The sequence below is a fragment of the Zeus faber genome (genome assembly GCF_960531495.2).
Source record: "Zeus faber genome assembly, chromosome: 19".
NCBI classification, from domain to species: Eukaryota; Metazoa; Chordata; class Actinopteri; order Zeiformes; family Zeidae; genus Zeus; species Zeus faber.
The window spans coordinates 11491464-11509083 of NC_137206.1; the positions used below are offsets into that span (position 1 = coordinate 11491464).

Genomic DNA, 17620 nt, shown 5'->3' on the forward strand with positions numbered 1-17620 from the left:
ACAGATAAAGAATTTAACTATTTATTTTCCAGAGAATGGACTTTCATTGAACTGAACGACTCCCCAGAAGTATCACCATCCTTACTCTGGGAAACAGCTAAGGCAGTTCTAAGAGGACGTATTATTTCATGCTGCACTCACAAGAAAAAAAATGGACAAGAATGCCAAAATAAACTCGAACAACGACTTAAGGAGTTGCACTTCCCAACAAGCCCACTCATCCACTGAGCAAATCCAAAATGAGATCCGGACAATTCCACCTCAACTTGATAGTCATCCATCAAAAGACACAATTCCTCATGCAACAAACAAGAGCAAATTATTTTGAATTCAATGACAAATCAGGTAAATTTCTTGCCAATCAATTGAAACGCGATAGAGAAAAAACACTTATTACCATCAAAGATCCACAGGGTAGGATAACATACTCCCCACAAGACATCAATAACATATTTATTTTATAATAAGCTTTTTCATTCGGAAAATGCATCTAATATATCAAACATTCACCATACCTTGATGATATTGACTTTCCTAAACTTTCAACAGTGCAGGCTACCACCTTAGATCAACCACTTACTCTAGAAGAACTCAGGAAAGCTCTCTTCTCTATGCCCAACAATAAATCACCTGGATCAGATAGCTACCCAGTGGAATTCTATAAACACTTCTGGCCATTTATACCCCCATTATTCATCAGAATGGTTACAGAGATTAAGTCAACCCCCACCACGCCTCCACACATGAATACTGCTCTCATTTCGGTTTTGCTCAAACCCAATAAGGACTCAACCCTCACCTCCAGTTATAGACCCATAAGCCTTATTAATTGTGACCTTAAGATTACAGTGGTACCTCGACTTACGACTGCATCTACTTACGACTAATCCAAGATACGAGCGGCAATAGTCGCGAAAATTTGTATGGACTTGTGAGCGACTGCTCCAAGATACGAGCGTGCAAATTTGCAGTTGGCGCGTCGGCGGCCAGTCAGCAGTTAGTCAGCGGGCGACCTACATCGTGTGTGCACGTAGTCCGTGGCTTATCAATATTTTTTTCACATTTACTGTGTTTGTGCTGTGTATTTTGTTTATTTTCACCCTTCATGATGAGTCCTAAGAAGAAGGATGATGGGGAAAAAGAAAAAGGCAATGATTCCCATTGAAACTAAGAAGGAAATCATAGAAAAATATGAGCGTGGTGTATATGGGAAAAATTGCTTTGACATACGACTGTTTTAACATACAACCGTTCTTATAGAATGAATTACAGTCGTAAGTCGAGGTACCACTGAATAAGTAAAACGTGAACTAATAGAATTGAAAAAGTCATTCCATCTATAATTCACCCAGACCAAACAGGCTTTGTCAAAGGCAGACACTCATCCAGCAATGTGCGTTGTTTATTCAGTCTGATCAGCATATCTCAAGAGAACAACTTATATACTGTTATTACCTCTTGAGGTGCCAAAAGAGCATTTAATAGAGTTAATTGGACATATCTCTTTTGAATCCTCATCAAATATGGCTTTGGAGAGTCACTCATTCAATGGATCAAAATCCTCTACAACTCCCTATCTGCTTCTGTCATCACCAATGGTTCTCTTCACAGCGTTTCACTCTCCAACCCGACACAAGACAAGGATGTCCACTCTCCCCTTTACTATTCGCCATGTTTATTGAACCCCTCGCGGCGGCCATCTGTAAAACAGTTTTATCGTAGGCCTATAAATAGGAAACACCGTTCACAAAATCAGTTTGTATGCAGACGATATCTTGTTTTACGTACGGAACCCAATATCATACCTACCGGAGGTGTTCAATCTTATATCTCAATTCTAAGCTGTCTCAGACTATTCAATAATTTGGACTAAAACCATGGTGTTACCACTCAGTCGGGGGGGACTGCAATGCTGCAACCATCACAAAGGGGAATATTATATATCTTTGTTTTGATATCTCCACCAACCTGTCATATTTGTTTACCCTTAACTTCACTCAGTTGCTCAAATCCATTGAAGACCTCATTCGATGGAACAACCTACCCATCTCACTAATTGGTAGGAGAGCCGCAGTGAAATTGAATATACTACCAAAAATAAACGATATATTTTCAGTGACCCCAGTGCAACCAACTTATTTTCCACCATAATTTGCAAATAAATTCTTTAAAAATCAGACAATGTGATTTTCTTTTCTCATTTTGTTTCTCATAGTTGGGTATACCTATGATGGGAATAACAGGCCTCTCTCATCTTTTTAAGTGGGAGAACTTGCACAATTGGTGGCTGACTAAATACTTTTTTGCCCCGCTGTATGTGCTTAAGGTGGAGTAAGGTCGGCCACTCCTATTACTCTCTCCAACAGCCTCTCCCTCGCACCACCAGCCTGGTCATCTCTCCATCAGCCTTGTCATCCCTCCACCAGCCTCTCCCTCATGCCACCAGCCTGGTCATCTCTCCACCAGCCTGGTCATCTCTCCACCAGCCTGGTCATCTCTCCACCAGCCTGGTCATCTCTCCACCAGCCTGGTCATCTCTCCACCAGCCTGGTCATCGTTCCACCAACCTGGTCATCGTTACACCAGCCTGGTCATCTCTCCACCAGCCTCTCCATCGTCCCTCCAGCCTGGTCATCGCTCCACCAGCCTGGTCAACTCTCCACCAGTCTCTCCATCGCCCCTCCAGCCTGGTCATCGCTCCACCAACCTGGTCCTCTCGCCACCAGCCTCTCCATCGCCCCACCAGGCTGGTCATCGCTCCACCAGCCTGGTCATCTCTCCACCAGTCTCTCCATCGCTCCACCAGCCTGGTCATCTCTCCACCAGCCGCTCCCTCGCTCCACCAGGCTGGTCATCTCTCCACCAGCCTGGTCATCGCTCCACCGGCCAGAAACATAATTTGGTGCCAAGTCAGTGAGAGCTTTGTAAACCATCATAGAAGTAATTAGTGGATAAGTTATAGTGTTATTATTTATAAAGTATCTTTTCAACATTTTTACCGAGAAATGGGAGGTAATTATAGGGTTAGTGTGGTCAATCTTTTACCCCTCCAGGTGATGATTCTCACGTAAGAGGCCTCCCTCAGGTCAGAGCCGATGATCCTCTCTGCTGCTCTGATGACCTTTCTGGAGTCTGGCCTTACCCTGGACGTTGGCAGGCCCATACCAGACTTTTTGAGTACCCTTTTTTTACTTTTTATTTGTGTCCCCCCCCATAATCGACTAACTGCTATGTGTTCCTTGCTGATGTTCTGAAGTGTAAACCTGGGTAACACACTACAGTCATTTACAAAATATGTCTGTTTATTCAAACATAATAGCTGGGTTCATTTAGTTTGACAGCAGAGGATGCAATAAAAGTGCTTAGTGTCTCTGTCTTTCATCAGTCGCTCACAGGGTCTTCCAGCGCCCATTCACTTCGGCACTGGATGATCTACATAAAACATTTAAATCAGTTGGTGACTTTTTAAAGACTTATTGAATGAACTTTATATTCCCCCATTTAGTCAATTCACTTTTAAAATATATTTCTAATAAATCTATTATAAATAAATCTCTAATAAATCTATATATATTAAAAATTATATATATATATTTCATCTGTGTAAGATAAATTAAGATAAAATAAGATAAACATTTTTTGATCCCCTGAGGGAAATTCAGGCGTCATACTAGCAACAGCAATGACAATGAAACACAATGAGGTACAGGTTAAGAGTGTGAGCCAGAACAAACCAAGACAATTAGAATAAAAATATAAATAAGAAAAAAAAAGTATATAAAATAAGATTAAAACACGGGGCTGCTGGCCCTAGATGTCTGCACTGGATCCCAAGACACTGGATGGTGAACATATGCACAGCCCGTCAATCATCTCTGTCTATAATCAAATATAATCTACATAAATATACACATGGCGAATATTAAAGAATACACGAATGAATAAGTACAATGGGCCCACACGGGTCCTTTGGGGGTTCACTATTTCACTTCAACCACGAAAACAAACCCACGTCGCAACGCGAAGGACGCGAACTTCCGCTTTTGACGCGACAGCAACTTCCTTTCGACCGCGGACGTCCGCCATTTTGTCTGCGTCTCGGTGGCCCCCGGAGCCGGAGAGCCGTGGCTCGCCGTGGACCAGCGCAGGAGAATGCGGAAGTGCACTTTGCCAGGTTGGGCGTGCCGGGCGTGCCCCCCGCCACCCGGATTCAACAACAGTGGACACGATATAAAGAGAATGTGTCTGTGACTCTCCCACTGCTCTTCGCCTGCCGACCACGCCAGCCACACCGGTAAGTAAAGGCTTCTTTTTTTTTTTAAAACCACCATGATTATCATTACACGACAAGATAAACATTGTAAGTTCAGTGTATTGTGTTTTCTGTCTGTCCGTCCGTCTATCCAGCTTAACAGCAATGTTTTTTTTTTTTTTATATTTACTGTATTTTTTTTGTTATCTTCTTTTATCTGTATCTATAGTTTATAACAGCAGTGCTTAAAATTTCTGTTTACTTTTTTTTTTTTTTTTTTTTAGTTTAGGAGTGCGTGTGCGTGTGTGCGCGTCTGTGTGCGTTGGGGCCGTTGGCGATATTGACAAAATGAAAAACAATCATCATAATTATAATAGTCATATTAACAATGATATTTTTCACAAATATTGAAATTTGGTCGTTTGACATTATTTGGGGGATGACTATTACAATACAAACAACTTCATGAATCCCACTAGGAGCAATTTGTTTGGAGCATCTTGTCGTATACCAATACACAGCAACATACAAACAAACAAACTTGATGAACACAATAAAAGGATCAGATGAAACACTCACCAACAATGACAGTGGTAAAAAAAACAACCAATAACCTACAAAGCATTAAGCAGTTAAATTGCATAGGGAAATAAAAATTTAGAATAGCGGTTAGTTTTATGAGCAAATAAACAACATAACAACGCCCTGATGGCAACAGAGAAAATTCACTTGCAGGGCAAGACAAATTTATTTGTATAGCACATTTCAACAAGAAGCCAAATCAAAGTGCTTTACTCAAGACATCAAAATCATCAAGACACAGTGTAAAGAAACACATTATAAAAGGTTATCGAATGCATAAAGTTAAATGATAGAATACATCGAATGCATAAAAGGTGCAGCGCAAGGAAGGAATCAAAGAAACCTTGTTTTACTCTTTGTTAACAATTATTTCTCCTCATCCCAGAATCGTTTTTTTTACCTTGACGAGGCGATATCCTCGCCCCCGAGAATAGTCCAGAAGAAGCCAAAATACGTGCTGCTTTCTGGAGGATTTGTTGTTTGCGAAATGAATTCTGATCTCTTTGTTTTACTCCGGTGATCCTAGAACAGATTTCAACATCGCTGTTTATGTCTTTTACTGTGAGGCTGTGAAACCAGCAGATTTCAAAATAAAAACTCCGGCGACTCTCACAAAAGATTGATAAAAACGACCGAGGATGACAGGACTGACAGAAAGGGAATTTAGTTTTTGGAGAATAATAATTCTCTGTTGTCCCTGCTTCACAATAGCTTCAGTGTTCACATCAAATTTAAGGTGGTCATCAAAAATAGTACCCAAATATTTGTATGATGTTACCATTTCCACTCTTCCAGTATGTGTGATGCATTCTTTGGTGCATCTCTGGTACGTCTAAAATAAATTTTCCGTATCTAAAATCAAGTTCTTGGTTTCAAGTCCAATAAGTTGTTATTGCTACTATTGGTGTTTTCAGAAGAGACTCTGATAAGAGCAGCTACTACAACCAGGGAAAGACAGCATTTGACTTCTTCTTCTTTCGGCTGCTCTCGTTATGGGTTGTCACAGCTCCATCCTCAGCCTCCTTCTCCCAATGTAACTCTCATCTCTCCTACACATGTGTCCAAACCATCTCAATCTCGCCTCTCTCACTTTTTCACCAAATTGCCCAACCTGAGCTGTCCCTCTAATGTATTCATTCTTTATCCTGTCCATCCTTCTCACTCCCAATGAAAACCTCAACATCCTCAACTCTGCCACCTCCAGTTCAGCCACCTGCCTTTTTGTTAGTGCCACCGCCTCTAAACCGTACAACATAGCTGGTATCACTACCGTCCTGTAGAACTTCCCCTTCACTCTTGCTGGAACCCTTCTGTCACAGATCACTCCGGACACTCTTCTCCACCCACTCCACCCTGCCTGTACTCTAATCTTCACCTCTCTCCCGCACTCTCCACTGTTTTGGATGGTTGACCCTAAGTACTTGAACTCATCCACCTTCTTTACCTCCACTACTTGCATTCTCAGCTTTTCGCTGCCCTCCCCCCCCATTCAGGCACATGTATTCTGTCTTACACCTACTGACTTTCATTCCTCTTCTCTCTAATGCATGCCTCCACTTCTCCAGGCTCTCCTCAACCTGCTCCCTACTCTCGCTACAGATCACAATGCCATCCGCAAACATCACAGTCCATGGAGATTCCTGCCTGATTTAATCTGTTAACCTGTCCATCTCCATTGCAAAACAAGAAAGAGCTCAGAGCTGATCCTTGATGCAATCCCACCTCCACTTTGAATGCCTTTGTCACGCCTACTGCACACCTTACTAATGTCTGACTGCCCTCATACATATCCTGTACCACTCTTACGTACTTCTCTGCCAACCCCGACTTCTTCATGCAATACTACACTTCCTCCCTCTGCATCATATGCTTTCTCTAAATGCACAAAGACTCAGTGCAACTCCCACTGGCCTTCCCTGAACTTTTCCATCAGCATTCTTAAAGCAAACATTGCATCTGGGGTACTCTTTCCTGGCATGAAACCATACTGCTGCTCGCTGATCCCCACCTCTCCTCTTAACCTAGCCTCCACTACCCTTTCCCATAGCTTCATGCTATGGCTGAGCCACTTTATTCCCCTTTAGTTACCACAGCTCTGTACGTCTCCCTTATTCTTGAAGATGGGTACCAGTACACTTCTTCTCCACTCCTCCGGCATCCTCTCCCTTTCCAGGATGGTGTTAAACAGTCTTGTTAGGAACACCACTGCCATCTCACCTAAACATTTCCATGCTTCCCCAGGTATGTCATCTGGGCCAACTGCCTTTCCACTCTTCATCTTCTTTAAGGCTGTTCTCACCTACTCCTTGCTAATTTGCTGCACTTCTTGATCCACTATCCCCACATCATCCACTCTTCTCTCCTCTCATTTTCTTCATTCATCAACTCCTTAAAGTACTCCTTCCACCTTCTCAACACACTCTCCTCACTAGTCAGCACATTCCCATCATTCCTCTTTATCACCCTAACCGGCTGTACAGCTTGGTCCCTTTGTCTTGCCAATCGGTACAAGTCCTTTTCTCCTTCCTTACTGTCCAACCTCTCATACAACTCGTCGTATGCCTTTTCCTTTGCCTTTGCCATTTCTCTCTTTGCCTTGTCCCGCATCAGCTTGTACTCCTGTCTACTTTCTTCATCTCTCTGATTCTTCTTCACCAACCTCTTCTGTTCTCTGCTCTCCTGTCATTCCACCACCAAAAGTCCTTGTCTTCCTTCCTCCTTCCGCACGATACACTGAGTACCTTCTTGGCCGTCTCCCTCACCACTTCTGCAGTTGTTTCCCAGTCATCTGGTAACCGTTCATTCCCACCTATTGCCTGCCTTACCTCTTCCCTAAATTGCATGCAACACTCCTCCTTTTTCAACTTCTACCACTTTATCTTTGGCTTTCATCTTTCTTTCACTATGTTCCTCTTCTTGGCCTCCAGAGTCATTCTTCAGACCACCAGCCGATGCTGCCTAGCAACACACTCCCCTACGACCACTTTGCAATCACTAATCTCTTGCACCTCCGGCATACGATGTAGTCCACCTGTGTGCACCTTCCTCCACTCTTGTATGTCACCCTGTGTTCCTCCCTCTTCTTGAAATACATATTCACAGCAGCCAATTCATTCCTTTTGGGGAGATCCACCACCATCTGTCCTTCCACATTCCTCTCCTTGAGACCATACCTACCCATCACCTATGTCTCTTATCCATTCGCCAACATGCCCATTGAGATCTGCTCCAACGACCACTCTCTCTCCCTTGGGGACGCTCTCCACCACGAAATCCAACTCACTAAAGAATTCTTCTTCCTCTTCCATCTCACACCCAACTTGGGGAGCATATGCACTGACCACATTAATTGTCATCACTCTGTCCAGCACTCTCCTCACCACCAACTCTTGACATATTCTTCCCCCAAGACTATCCCTACCCCATTTCTCCTGCCATCCACTCCTTGGTGGAACAGTTTATGCGGGGCTCTGATACTCCTGGCCTTATTCGCCTTCCACCTGGTCTCTTGTACACATAGTACATGGACCTTCCTTCTCTCCATCGTGTCAGCCAGCTCTCTCTCTTTACCCTTCCTAGTGCCAACGTTCAAAGTTCCTACACTCAACTCTACTCTCCTACCCTTCTTCCTCTCCTGCTGTCTCCGGACACGCCTTCCCCTCTTCTTCTTCTTCGGCCGACAGTAGCACAATTTCCACTGGCACCCTGTTGGCTAACGGCACCAGTGGTGGTTGTTGTTAACCCGGGCCTTGACCGATCCAATATGGAAATCAGATTTCTGCAACCCTCTATTCATCCGGGCTTGGGACTGGCACCGATGATACACTGGCTTGTGCACCCCAGTGGCTAGATTTAGCCACATCAGACAGCATTTGACTATATTGCAATATTACAATAACCAAAAATGACAATAACCAAAAATCAATCAATCAGTAACTATATTTTAACATGTAACCGATATTGTAATGACAAAAAGCCCAGCAATAGTGTGCGTGTGTGTCTAACACGACTAACTGTGTATCTCGTACCTTCTCTGTCAGATAAAATGGCATCACCATCCCCGCTGTCTGAGGCCAACACCACTTTCTGCCTGGATTTGTTCAAGGAGTTAATTGGAGAGAGCACGACTGGCAATGTCTTCTGCTCTCCTCTCAGCATCTCCTCGGCCCTGGCCATGGTTCTTTTAGGGGCCAGGGGCAACACTGCTACTCAGATGTCAGAGGTAAATGCAACCGATTTTTTTCCATTTTTACATATGAGAAATAGGGCTGGGCTGGTTATTTCATAATCAGGAACCCCCCCAAGATGAGATGATAATGCAGATCGATTCGGTTATTGGGTGACGATCGGATTGGGAGCTAAAATGTCATGACCAGCCCAGCCTTAAAGAGAAGTGAACAAAGACCAGGAAAAACCTCTGTGGTGCCACCCTTTTGGGTGTTTGAGAATGTAACTGTTTCGCAGCGTGTTGAAACACACGTGTTGAAGGTCTTGCAAAATTTTCTGGTTATGCATGGCGATGTGTTGTCTTGTGTGTATTTGGCTCAGATTTAACTTTTTAAGCCAGAGATTCACATAACATGGAATTTGTGCACCCAACCCAGAATGTATACTTATTGTGCTGTTATGATGGCTTAAAGTAAAACGTACTGATGTTATCGGTTCTGGATCACTTTTCTTCAAGACAAATTCATCTCTAGAAGTGGAAGTCCTGGGAAGGTGAGAGTTGGCACGGCAGGAAAGATGACTGTACCTGTAACAGCAAACTCTGACTGTGCGATTTGCACGGGTTGCGTTCTCCACCATCAGCATGAATGGCTTCATGGTGTTCTGTTCTCTGACGCAAATCTCAACACTTTTTTTCATAGGGGAGCAATGTTCTGTTGTGTTACCATAGCGACACAGTGTATGCGTAGAAGGTAATAAACGCTCACTGTGGGAAATGGTAAAGCACTCAATTCACTATATCAACACTCAGTTTACAGTATGCTGTAGAACAGTGATTTTCAACCCGTGGTCCAGGGGGTACTGCAAATAGGCAGCCAATATTGTCTTTTATAAAAATAATATTTGTAAAGTATGTATTTGTTGATTTGTTTTGTATTTAATTATAATATTTATATATTACATATTCATAATAATATATTTTTTAATAATTTAATTGTATTTTTATTTAAATTTATTTGGAAAAAACTAAAAAACAAAAACATTTTGGTGGGATGTGGGCTGTAAACACTTTCAAGTTTTTAAGTGGACTGTGAATCATAAAAGGTTGGGAACCACTGCTGTAGGTAAATTCCTTGTTTGACTCTTGGGTTTTTATCTCATTTATCTTTTTTTTTTATATCCCCATTGACACTGAAGCTTGATCCTTGATTTTGCTTTGAATCCAACCCAACGGCCCACTGTTGAAAAGGTCCGGTCTCTGCTGGGTTGTAGAACCGTTTACTGACTAGAATATTGCATCAGTCTGTACCACAATAAAATGTAGAATTCCTCACACAAATGCTAATTAGTTTACACTATATACACCAAATCTTCACCCACTGCCCATTAAATGTTCACATTTTCAGAACCATGGCATTGCACCGTAGCATACAAAGGCCTGTTCTTTGCAGGTTTCCAGAACCGTGTGCTACTCATCTCTCACAGTATCTGATAAAAGGAGTGTAGATACATGAGTCTGTGGAAATGTGGACAAAAGGGGAGTGTTGGCGATGAGGCAGGGTTTCTGTGAGAATTCTCTTGTTCGAGGCTCTGCTCCCAGTCAGCGCTTTGCCAAAGCTCACTGTTAGATCCTTAACCTGTACTAGAAGCCAATGTTTAGGGGACACACGTCAGTTTTCACACACACACACACACACACACACACACACACACACACACACACACACACACACACACACACACACACACACACACACACACACGTACGTATGTATGTATGTAATTGGCAAAAGTGAAAATATATAATAAAACCTGTTTTAAAATATTATAATATACACTAAAGTTATTGATAAACAACAAAATACAGTATATCACCCCAAAAATAACCTTGAAAAATAGAAAGAATGTGACCCTAATCAATGTAGCTGGAAAAATCGTCATATGCAATAAAACCAGTATGCAAAACCAGAAAGCCATCCAACTCACTACATTTTTACATCCACAACTCAGAGCCTGTTAACTGTATTTGCGATCCCCATGATGAGACGTGCTGCCACCTCCACCTCCAGGTTCTCTGCTTCTTAGAAGCAGCAGCAGGTCCAGACCAGCCAGCTACCAGATTTTCTACAGAAGAAGAAGGCGGTAACAACAACAAATTGTAAATCAAATGACCGACTAACCAATGAGGAAGGTCATTTCTTCATGACTTCCCCACCCTTGTATACTTCTTGCTACTAACTAGTGTGTGTGTGAGTGGTGTCACAGGTGAAGGGCCCAAGGTGTATGGGTGTAAGGTGGAGTGTTTTACAGGGTTCCTACCAGGACCACGAGGTGCTTGAATTTCATTCTAAAAATCGGAAGTACTGGAATACCTTAAAAATAGCCCCTTTGTGCTGAAGTGCTTGAAATGTCTTCAAACCTTCCCCTGCGATAATTAAAAACCTGTGATGTTCCACCTAGTTTTGTGATTCAAATCATAACCTAATACAATTGTTCCAGAATTGCTTTTATGACATGACTATGCCAGGGAAATGTAAATTTAATCCAGCGTGGTTGGAAATAGAGACCAGTCGATTAGAGATGTGTGTGGGCTCGGTGGAACAAGCTCAGGAGCAGATGGACCGCATGTCTTGACAAGGGCTCCTTTCCCGTGTGTGTGTGTGTGTGTGTGTGTGTGTGTGTGTGTGTGTGTGTGTGTGTGTGTGTGTGTGTGTGTGTGTGTGTGTGTGTGTGTGTGTGTGTGTGTGTGTGTGTGTGTGTGTGTGTGTGTGTGTGTGTGTGTGTGTGTGTGTGTGTTTTACCTGTTGCTCGTTGGACGAATCAACGAGCAGCAGATATATAGCCACACTGATCACGGCCCCAATTAACTAGACCCAGGTAAAGTAATTGTAATGTCAGAATGAACCCTGGTTATAGGAGTTTAAAAATTCAAGGCTGAAAGTCTTTACTGCTGGTGTTTTCGTTCTCATCACTGTTTTGGTTTCCTTTGACTGTTTTTCCCCTGATAAGGAGCAACAGGAGGCTACTCTCTGCTCTCCAAACACCGGACACATTCAAAATGTATTGGGGAAAAGCTATGACCTTACCTAAAGTACAATAACTTTACCATTTCTCTCATATTCCTCACTTTTTCCTCCTTCAAATGGTTCCATGGAGATATTTTGGACGACTTGTTAATGTCAAAACTGTTTTCCTATCTCAATCTTGTTTTGCCCGTTCTAGTTTCTTTCAGCCTATATTTACTTTGCATGTTATGGTGGTGGTGTAAAGCGGACGAGCAGCCTGTCTGTGTGAATGTTAAATAAACTAATCCGTCAACTTACCCCATCCACAGTCGCTGCAGCTCCACAAAGCCCCGGGTGACGTCCACCTGGGCTTCTCAGAACTGATGAGTGAGCTGAACAAGCCGGGAGTGCTGTACTCCCTCAGCCTGGCCAACAGGCTCTATGGAGAGCAGACTTTCCAGTTTGATGAGGTGGGTGTGTCTGGCAGCGTGTTTGTTGCACTGCTGTGTGTATCACGTGGGTAGTGGGAGCGCTCGCACAAAGGCAGGCATAGCAGGAATCTCTCTGCTGCGCACAGTGAGGATGGGTCAGCGGGAGGGCAGTGTCCAAAGCAAAAATACCTTTCCAACTGAGATGTGATTCCCCCCCCCCCCCCATTCTTTGCAAATTGGCAATAGTTTAAAAGGAAATGGTTGAATAAAGATACCGATTCACCCTAGTGTGCTTGGATTTTAGCAATGCTGATTTATGTTTCCAGGACTTCTTGGGAGGAACCAGGAAGCACTACAAGGCAGAGCTGGAGACCGTGGACTTCATAAAAAACGCAGAGGCGGCCAGAGTGCAGATTAACAAATGGGTTGAGAATCAGACGCAAGGTGAAGCACACTCACAGACGTACACAGCAAAAGAATTCTGATCTCTAAGCTTAGCCCCCCCCATGTGGTTAGACCTTGAGTTGAGGTGTTAAAGCTGCTTAAAAAGACTCCAAGTGGTTGAAGAGCTGAAGGGGTTTTTCTCTGCTCTTTGTGTACTGAACAGAACCCCAATGTTGTTTATTTTCTTGTGTTTACACCAGAAAAGATCAAGGACCTGCTCACTCCAGGCATTTTGGACAGCTTGACCAGGCTGGTGCTGGTCAATGCCATCTACTTCAAAGGCAACTGGGACAAGCAGTTCAAGGAGAGCGACACTGTCGACGCTGTGTTTAGACTCAACAAGGTAAGAAACACTGCATGGAGACAAAATGGTCGTCATGGGAAACAAAAAACGTTCCAGCACAACACAACATACAAGATAGAGAAAAGGTCATCTTAAGTTCAGTGCAACAATATAATAATATGACTTACGTGTATGGTTTAGTTCCTGCCTCCATCAGCCAAGACAAGGATCTTGGGAGTGGTTGCATTTCAAGGCCACGCAACATTTCTGACAGACTTGTAAATTCTTCTTGTGTGTCGTAACTATCTGTTAAGGATGTGTTTCCTTGGAAACACAAGTCTACAGGGTTCTTACCAGGTCCCTGAGGTGCTTTAATTTTGTCCTCAATAATTGAAGTACTGGAATACCTTGAAAATAGCCTATTTTTTTCTGAAGAGCTTGAAAAATTCCTTGGAAAAAAAACTCAGGATAGTTGAAAACCTGTGATATTCCCCCTGGTTTGGTGATTCAAATTGTAACCTAATACAAATGTTCCAGAATCACCTTTATCACATAGTTTATGTTGGTGAAATTTTATCCAGCATAGTTGGAAATAGACACTTATTTGACAATGAGATTAGATACACTGATCAGCCAAAACATAAAAACTACTGACAGGCGAAGTAAATAACGTTGCTCATCTCTTTCCAATGGCATCTGTCAATGGGTGGGATATATTAGGCAGCAAGTGAACAGTCAGTTCAGTTGATGTGTTGGAAGCAGGAAAAATGGGCAAGCGGAAGGATCTGAGCGACTTTCCTAATGGCCAAATTATGATGGCTAGACGACTGGGCCAGAGCATCTCCAAAACGACAGGTCTTATAGGGTGTTCCCGGTATGCAGTGGTTAGTACCTACCAAAAGTGGTCAAAGGAAGGACAGCCAGCGACAGGGTCATGTGCGCCAATGGATTCATAGATGCACGTGGGGAGGGAAGGCTAGCCCGTCTGGTTCCATCCCACAGAAGAGCTACTGTAGCACAAATTACTGAGAGAGTTAATGCTGCTATGATAGAAAGGTGTCAGAACACACACTGCATCGCACCGTGCTGCGTATGGGGCTATGTAGCTGCAGACCGGTCAGAGTGCCCATGACCCCTGTCCACTGCTGAAAGCACCTACAATGGGCATGTGAGCGTCAGAACTGGACCATTGAGCAATGGAAGAAGGTGGCCTGGTGTGATTATGTCACGTTTTCTTTTACATCATGTAGATGGCTGGGGTTTGGTCACACTACACGACTTTCAAAGTCGTCAGATCCCTGTACTGTTCACACTACACAACTTTCTGTCCTGTCATCAGGAATCTTGAAGTCCTTGTGGTGATCCTTCTCGACCCCCAAAGACATGGAATAGGAGCAAACCTCCTATTCCACATCTGCTCTAATTGGCTGCAGCTTGTTGCGTCACTCCCGAGTCGATCCCGACACGACCAGATATTAAACCTGCTTGATATTTCGCTAGCGTTTGCGAGCGCTGGACAAGCAGTTGGAACGCGTTGTGAACAGCGTTGTGTGATTTGCCTCCAAAGTCGGGCTTTGCTTAGCGTTCTCCAAAAGCCTGTCGGCGAATGGAAAATCAGGCTAAAATCACATAGTCTGAACTTGCTATTACAGGACTTAAAGGGTCTGCTGCTAATGTCTTGGTGCCAGATACCACAGGACACCTTCAGAGGTCTTGTGGAGTCCATGCCTCGACAGATCAGAGCTGTTTTGGCGGCACAAGGGGGAGCTACACAATATTAGTGCTTATTAGTGGTGGTTTTAATATTGTGGCTGATCGGTGTAATTCATTATATACAGTATATAATACATATACTAATATAAATAATACACAATGACATTAAGATTATTATATTTTAATAAATAAAAAATATTTTGTTTGGCACAAAGTCCTTGAAAATGAAAAGATTGTGCTTCAAAAAAAGTACTTGAAAAACCTGAATTTCATTTTTTACTGCCAGATTGAACCCTGAGTCCAACAAAAATTAAACTGCAATGACAAATATGAGAATGAAAAGTTACACACAAGAGTTACTTCATTGTAGCTACAAACACACCCTTTTATGCTGGAGTGTTGCATCAGAAAGCAAATGGCTCACGGTCATGCCTGAGCGCGCCACCGTGTTGTGAAACTTCAGATTTTCATCTATCATGCTTTTTTTGTACTCATAAAAGTGTGAGCAGTTCCGAAGTTTCTCAGTTATTAGGTATGGCAATCAGACTTTGCTTAATCCGGGGTGAAATGTTGCAGCATGCTTCTGGTTTCCACATCAAAGTGTGCAGAAGTTCATGATGAGAGAAGCATTTTGACCTTTCACCTGCACTGTCAGTAGCTCTATTGTGGTGCAATAAGCAGAAGCGGTTTCATGAAAGACAACACTTATTGTTTAACTGTTTTGCTGCTACCTTGAATTTATTTGTATTTAATTTATTTTGCATATACCGTACATATTGATGAACATTATCTTTAACTCGTATTTGCATCAAACTTATTTTCCTTTCCACCCCAACTTATAGAAATCTTTTTCCGTTCAGTATCTGTGCGAGCGTTGAGTAGCCATGGCTTAAAGGTTTACCTCGATAAAGGACTTTATCACCACATGACATATTGTAGCAGCTGGAGCTCCATTTATTGAAGTTAATGCCATACACTGCTCTGTTTTTTTGTTGACTTCAGAATGAGACTAAACCAGTGAGGATGATGTACCAGAAAAGTAAATTCCCCCTCGCCTTCATCCCAGAGGCCAATTGCCAGGTAATCGATCCCATACTTTGTTATTCAGACCATCAATGATTCAGTTTCTCTAGGTAATGGTCAATTAAGTCCTCGACCTAACCCTTCATTATCTAATTACTTCAGTTTAAAAAGAAAACTTGGACAAAGTAAAATGTCAAATTTCAGCTATAGCCGTCCAACATTCGCTTTAATCCGTGCAACATACCGTGTCTGTCAGATCCTAGAGTTGCCCTACGAAAGCAAGGACCTCAGCATGCTCATCTTTCTGCCCAATGAGATGGAGGATGACACCACCGGACTGGAGAAGGTATGACAGCTGTCCACTCACTGAAGTAATAACCACACACACACACACACACACACACACACACACACACACTCACACACACAACAGAAAACCACTGTTTACATTGTTTGCCCTCTAGCTGGAAAAGCAGTTGACTTATGAAAACTTTGTGGAGTGGACCAGACCAGACATGATGGATATGATCGAGGTTAGGGTGGGCCTGCCACGATTCAAGATGGAGGAGACCTACAGCCTGAAAGAGGTCCTGATCCGTATGGGCATGGTGGACGCTTTTGACATTGCACAGAGCGACTTCTCTGGTAGGACACGTGGTTAGACCATGAAAGGCATCCTAAAGATGACGCACCAGTCCTCAAAGAGCTTATTCATGAATGAGGTTAATAGATGGATCACTGAATAGATCATTTCCCTCCTAACAGGTATGTCTGAAGCCAACGACTTGGTGTTGTCCAAGGTGGTCCACAAGGCTTTCGTGGAGGTCAACGAAGAGGGCACGGAGGCAGCCGCTGCCACCGCTGCCATCTTCATGCTGCGCTGCGCCATGATACCGGCCACCTTCATCGCCGACCACCCTTTCCTCTTCTTCATTCGGCACAACCCCAGCGGGAGTGTTCTCTTCGCGGGCCGATACTGCTCCCCGCAATGAGCAGCTTGGCCTTCAGGTCCATCCATGTACACGTCAAGAATACTTAAGTTCACTACCCCTTGAGAAGCTCTCCCAGTCATCTAGTGGTTTATGTGGAGGTCCTTAGGAACTCAGTAATATATACTGTGTTCATGCTCTATCTTTACGTTTAGTCATGGATTTCTCTTTTTGAATCATGATTTCCCTCATGCTGCAACCTTTGGTCTTATCTATCCCACTAACTGTGCCTTAAAGGCACTAGATGCTGCCTACATTATATAGATCCTATGAGTGCACCCTGAAAGAACATGTTACTAAGGAATATGACAAAAATATTGAAAAAGAAAATATGTTCTGGTCCGTCTGACAGAGCTTTCTAATGCTGAAATGCTACGGTTAATCATTTGAATAGAGGCTATATTTTACTTCATATTACTGTTTCTGTACTTTGAGAAAATAGCAAAATGTAAGGAAACACAGTTGTGTCTGAACACAATTTTCAAGTTTCCTTATCCCATTATGCTTGGAATTAAATAGTGTGGATGTTGTTTTGATGTGTTCTGTTTTAATTAAAATATTGTGTATATCTGGGAGGGGGGGGGGGTAACAATTTTATATATATATATAATGTGTCGATATATATCTTAATATTCAACTATGATATATTGTAGATGCAGCGTAGGTTAATGGAATATCTAAAAAAATTCTAAAATGTTTTGTATGAGAAAGGGCCATCAGTAATATTGTTT

General features: G+C 42.8%; 1 protein-coding gene across 1 annotated transcript; it reads left to right on the forward strand.

Moving 5' to 3' along the window:
- Positions 1-4113: 4113 nt before the first annotated feature.
- On the forward strand, positions 4114-17425 carry LOC307245216 (leukocyte elastase inhibitor-like). Its single transcript, XM_080020672.1, has 9 exons — positions 4114-4294; positions 8875-9056; positions 12336-12476; positions 12764-12881; positions 13082-13224; positions 15880-15957; positions 16157-16246; positions 16365-16545; positions 16666-17425. Exons 2-9 carry the CDS (start codon positions 8880-8882, stop codon positions 16890-16892), a joined length of 1155 nt encoding a protein of 384 aa, XP_079876798.1. The 5' UTR covers positions 4114-4294; positions 8875-8879; the 3' UTR covers positions 16893-17425.
- The last annotated feature ends 195 nt before the right edge of the window (positions 17426-17620 follow it).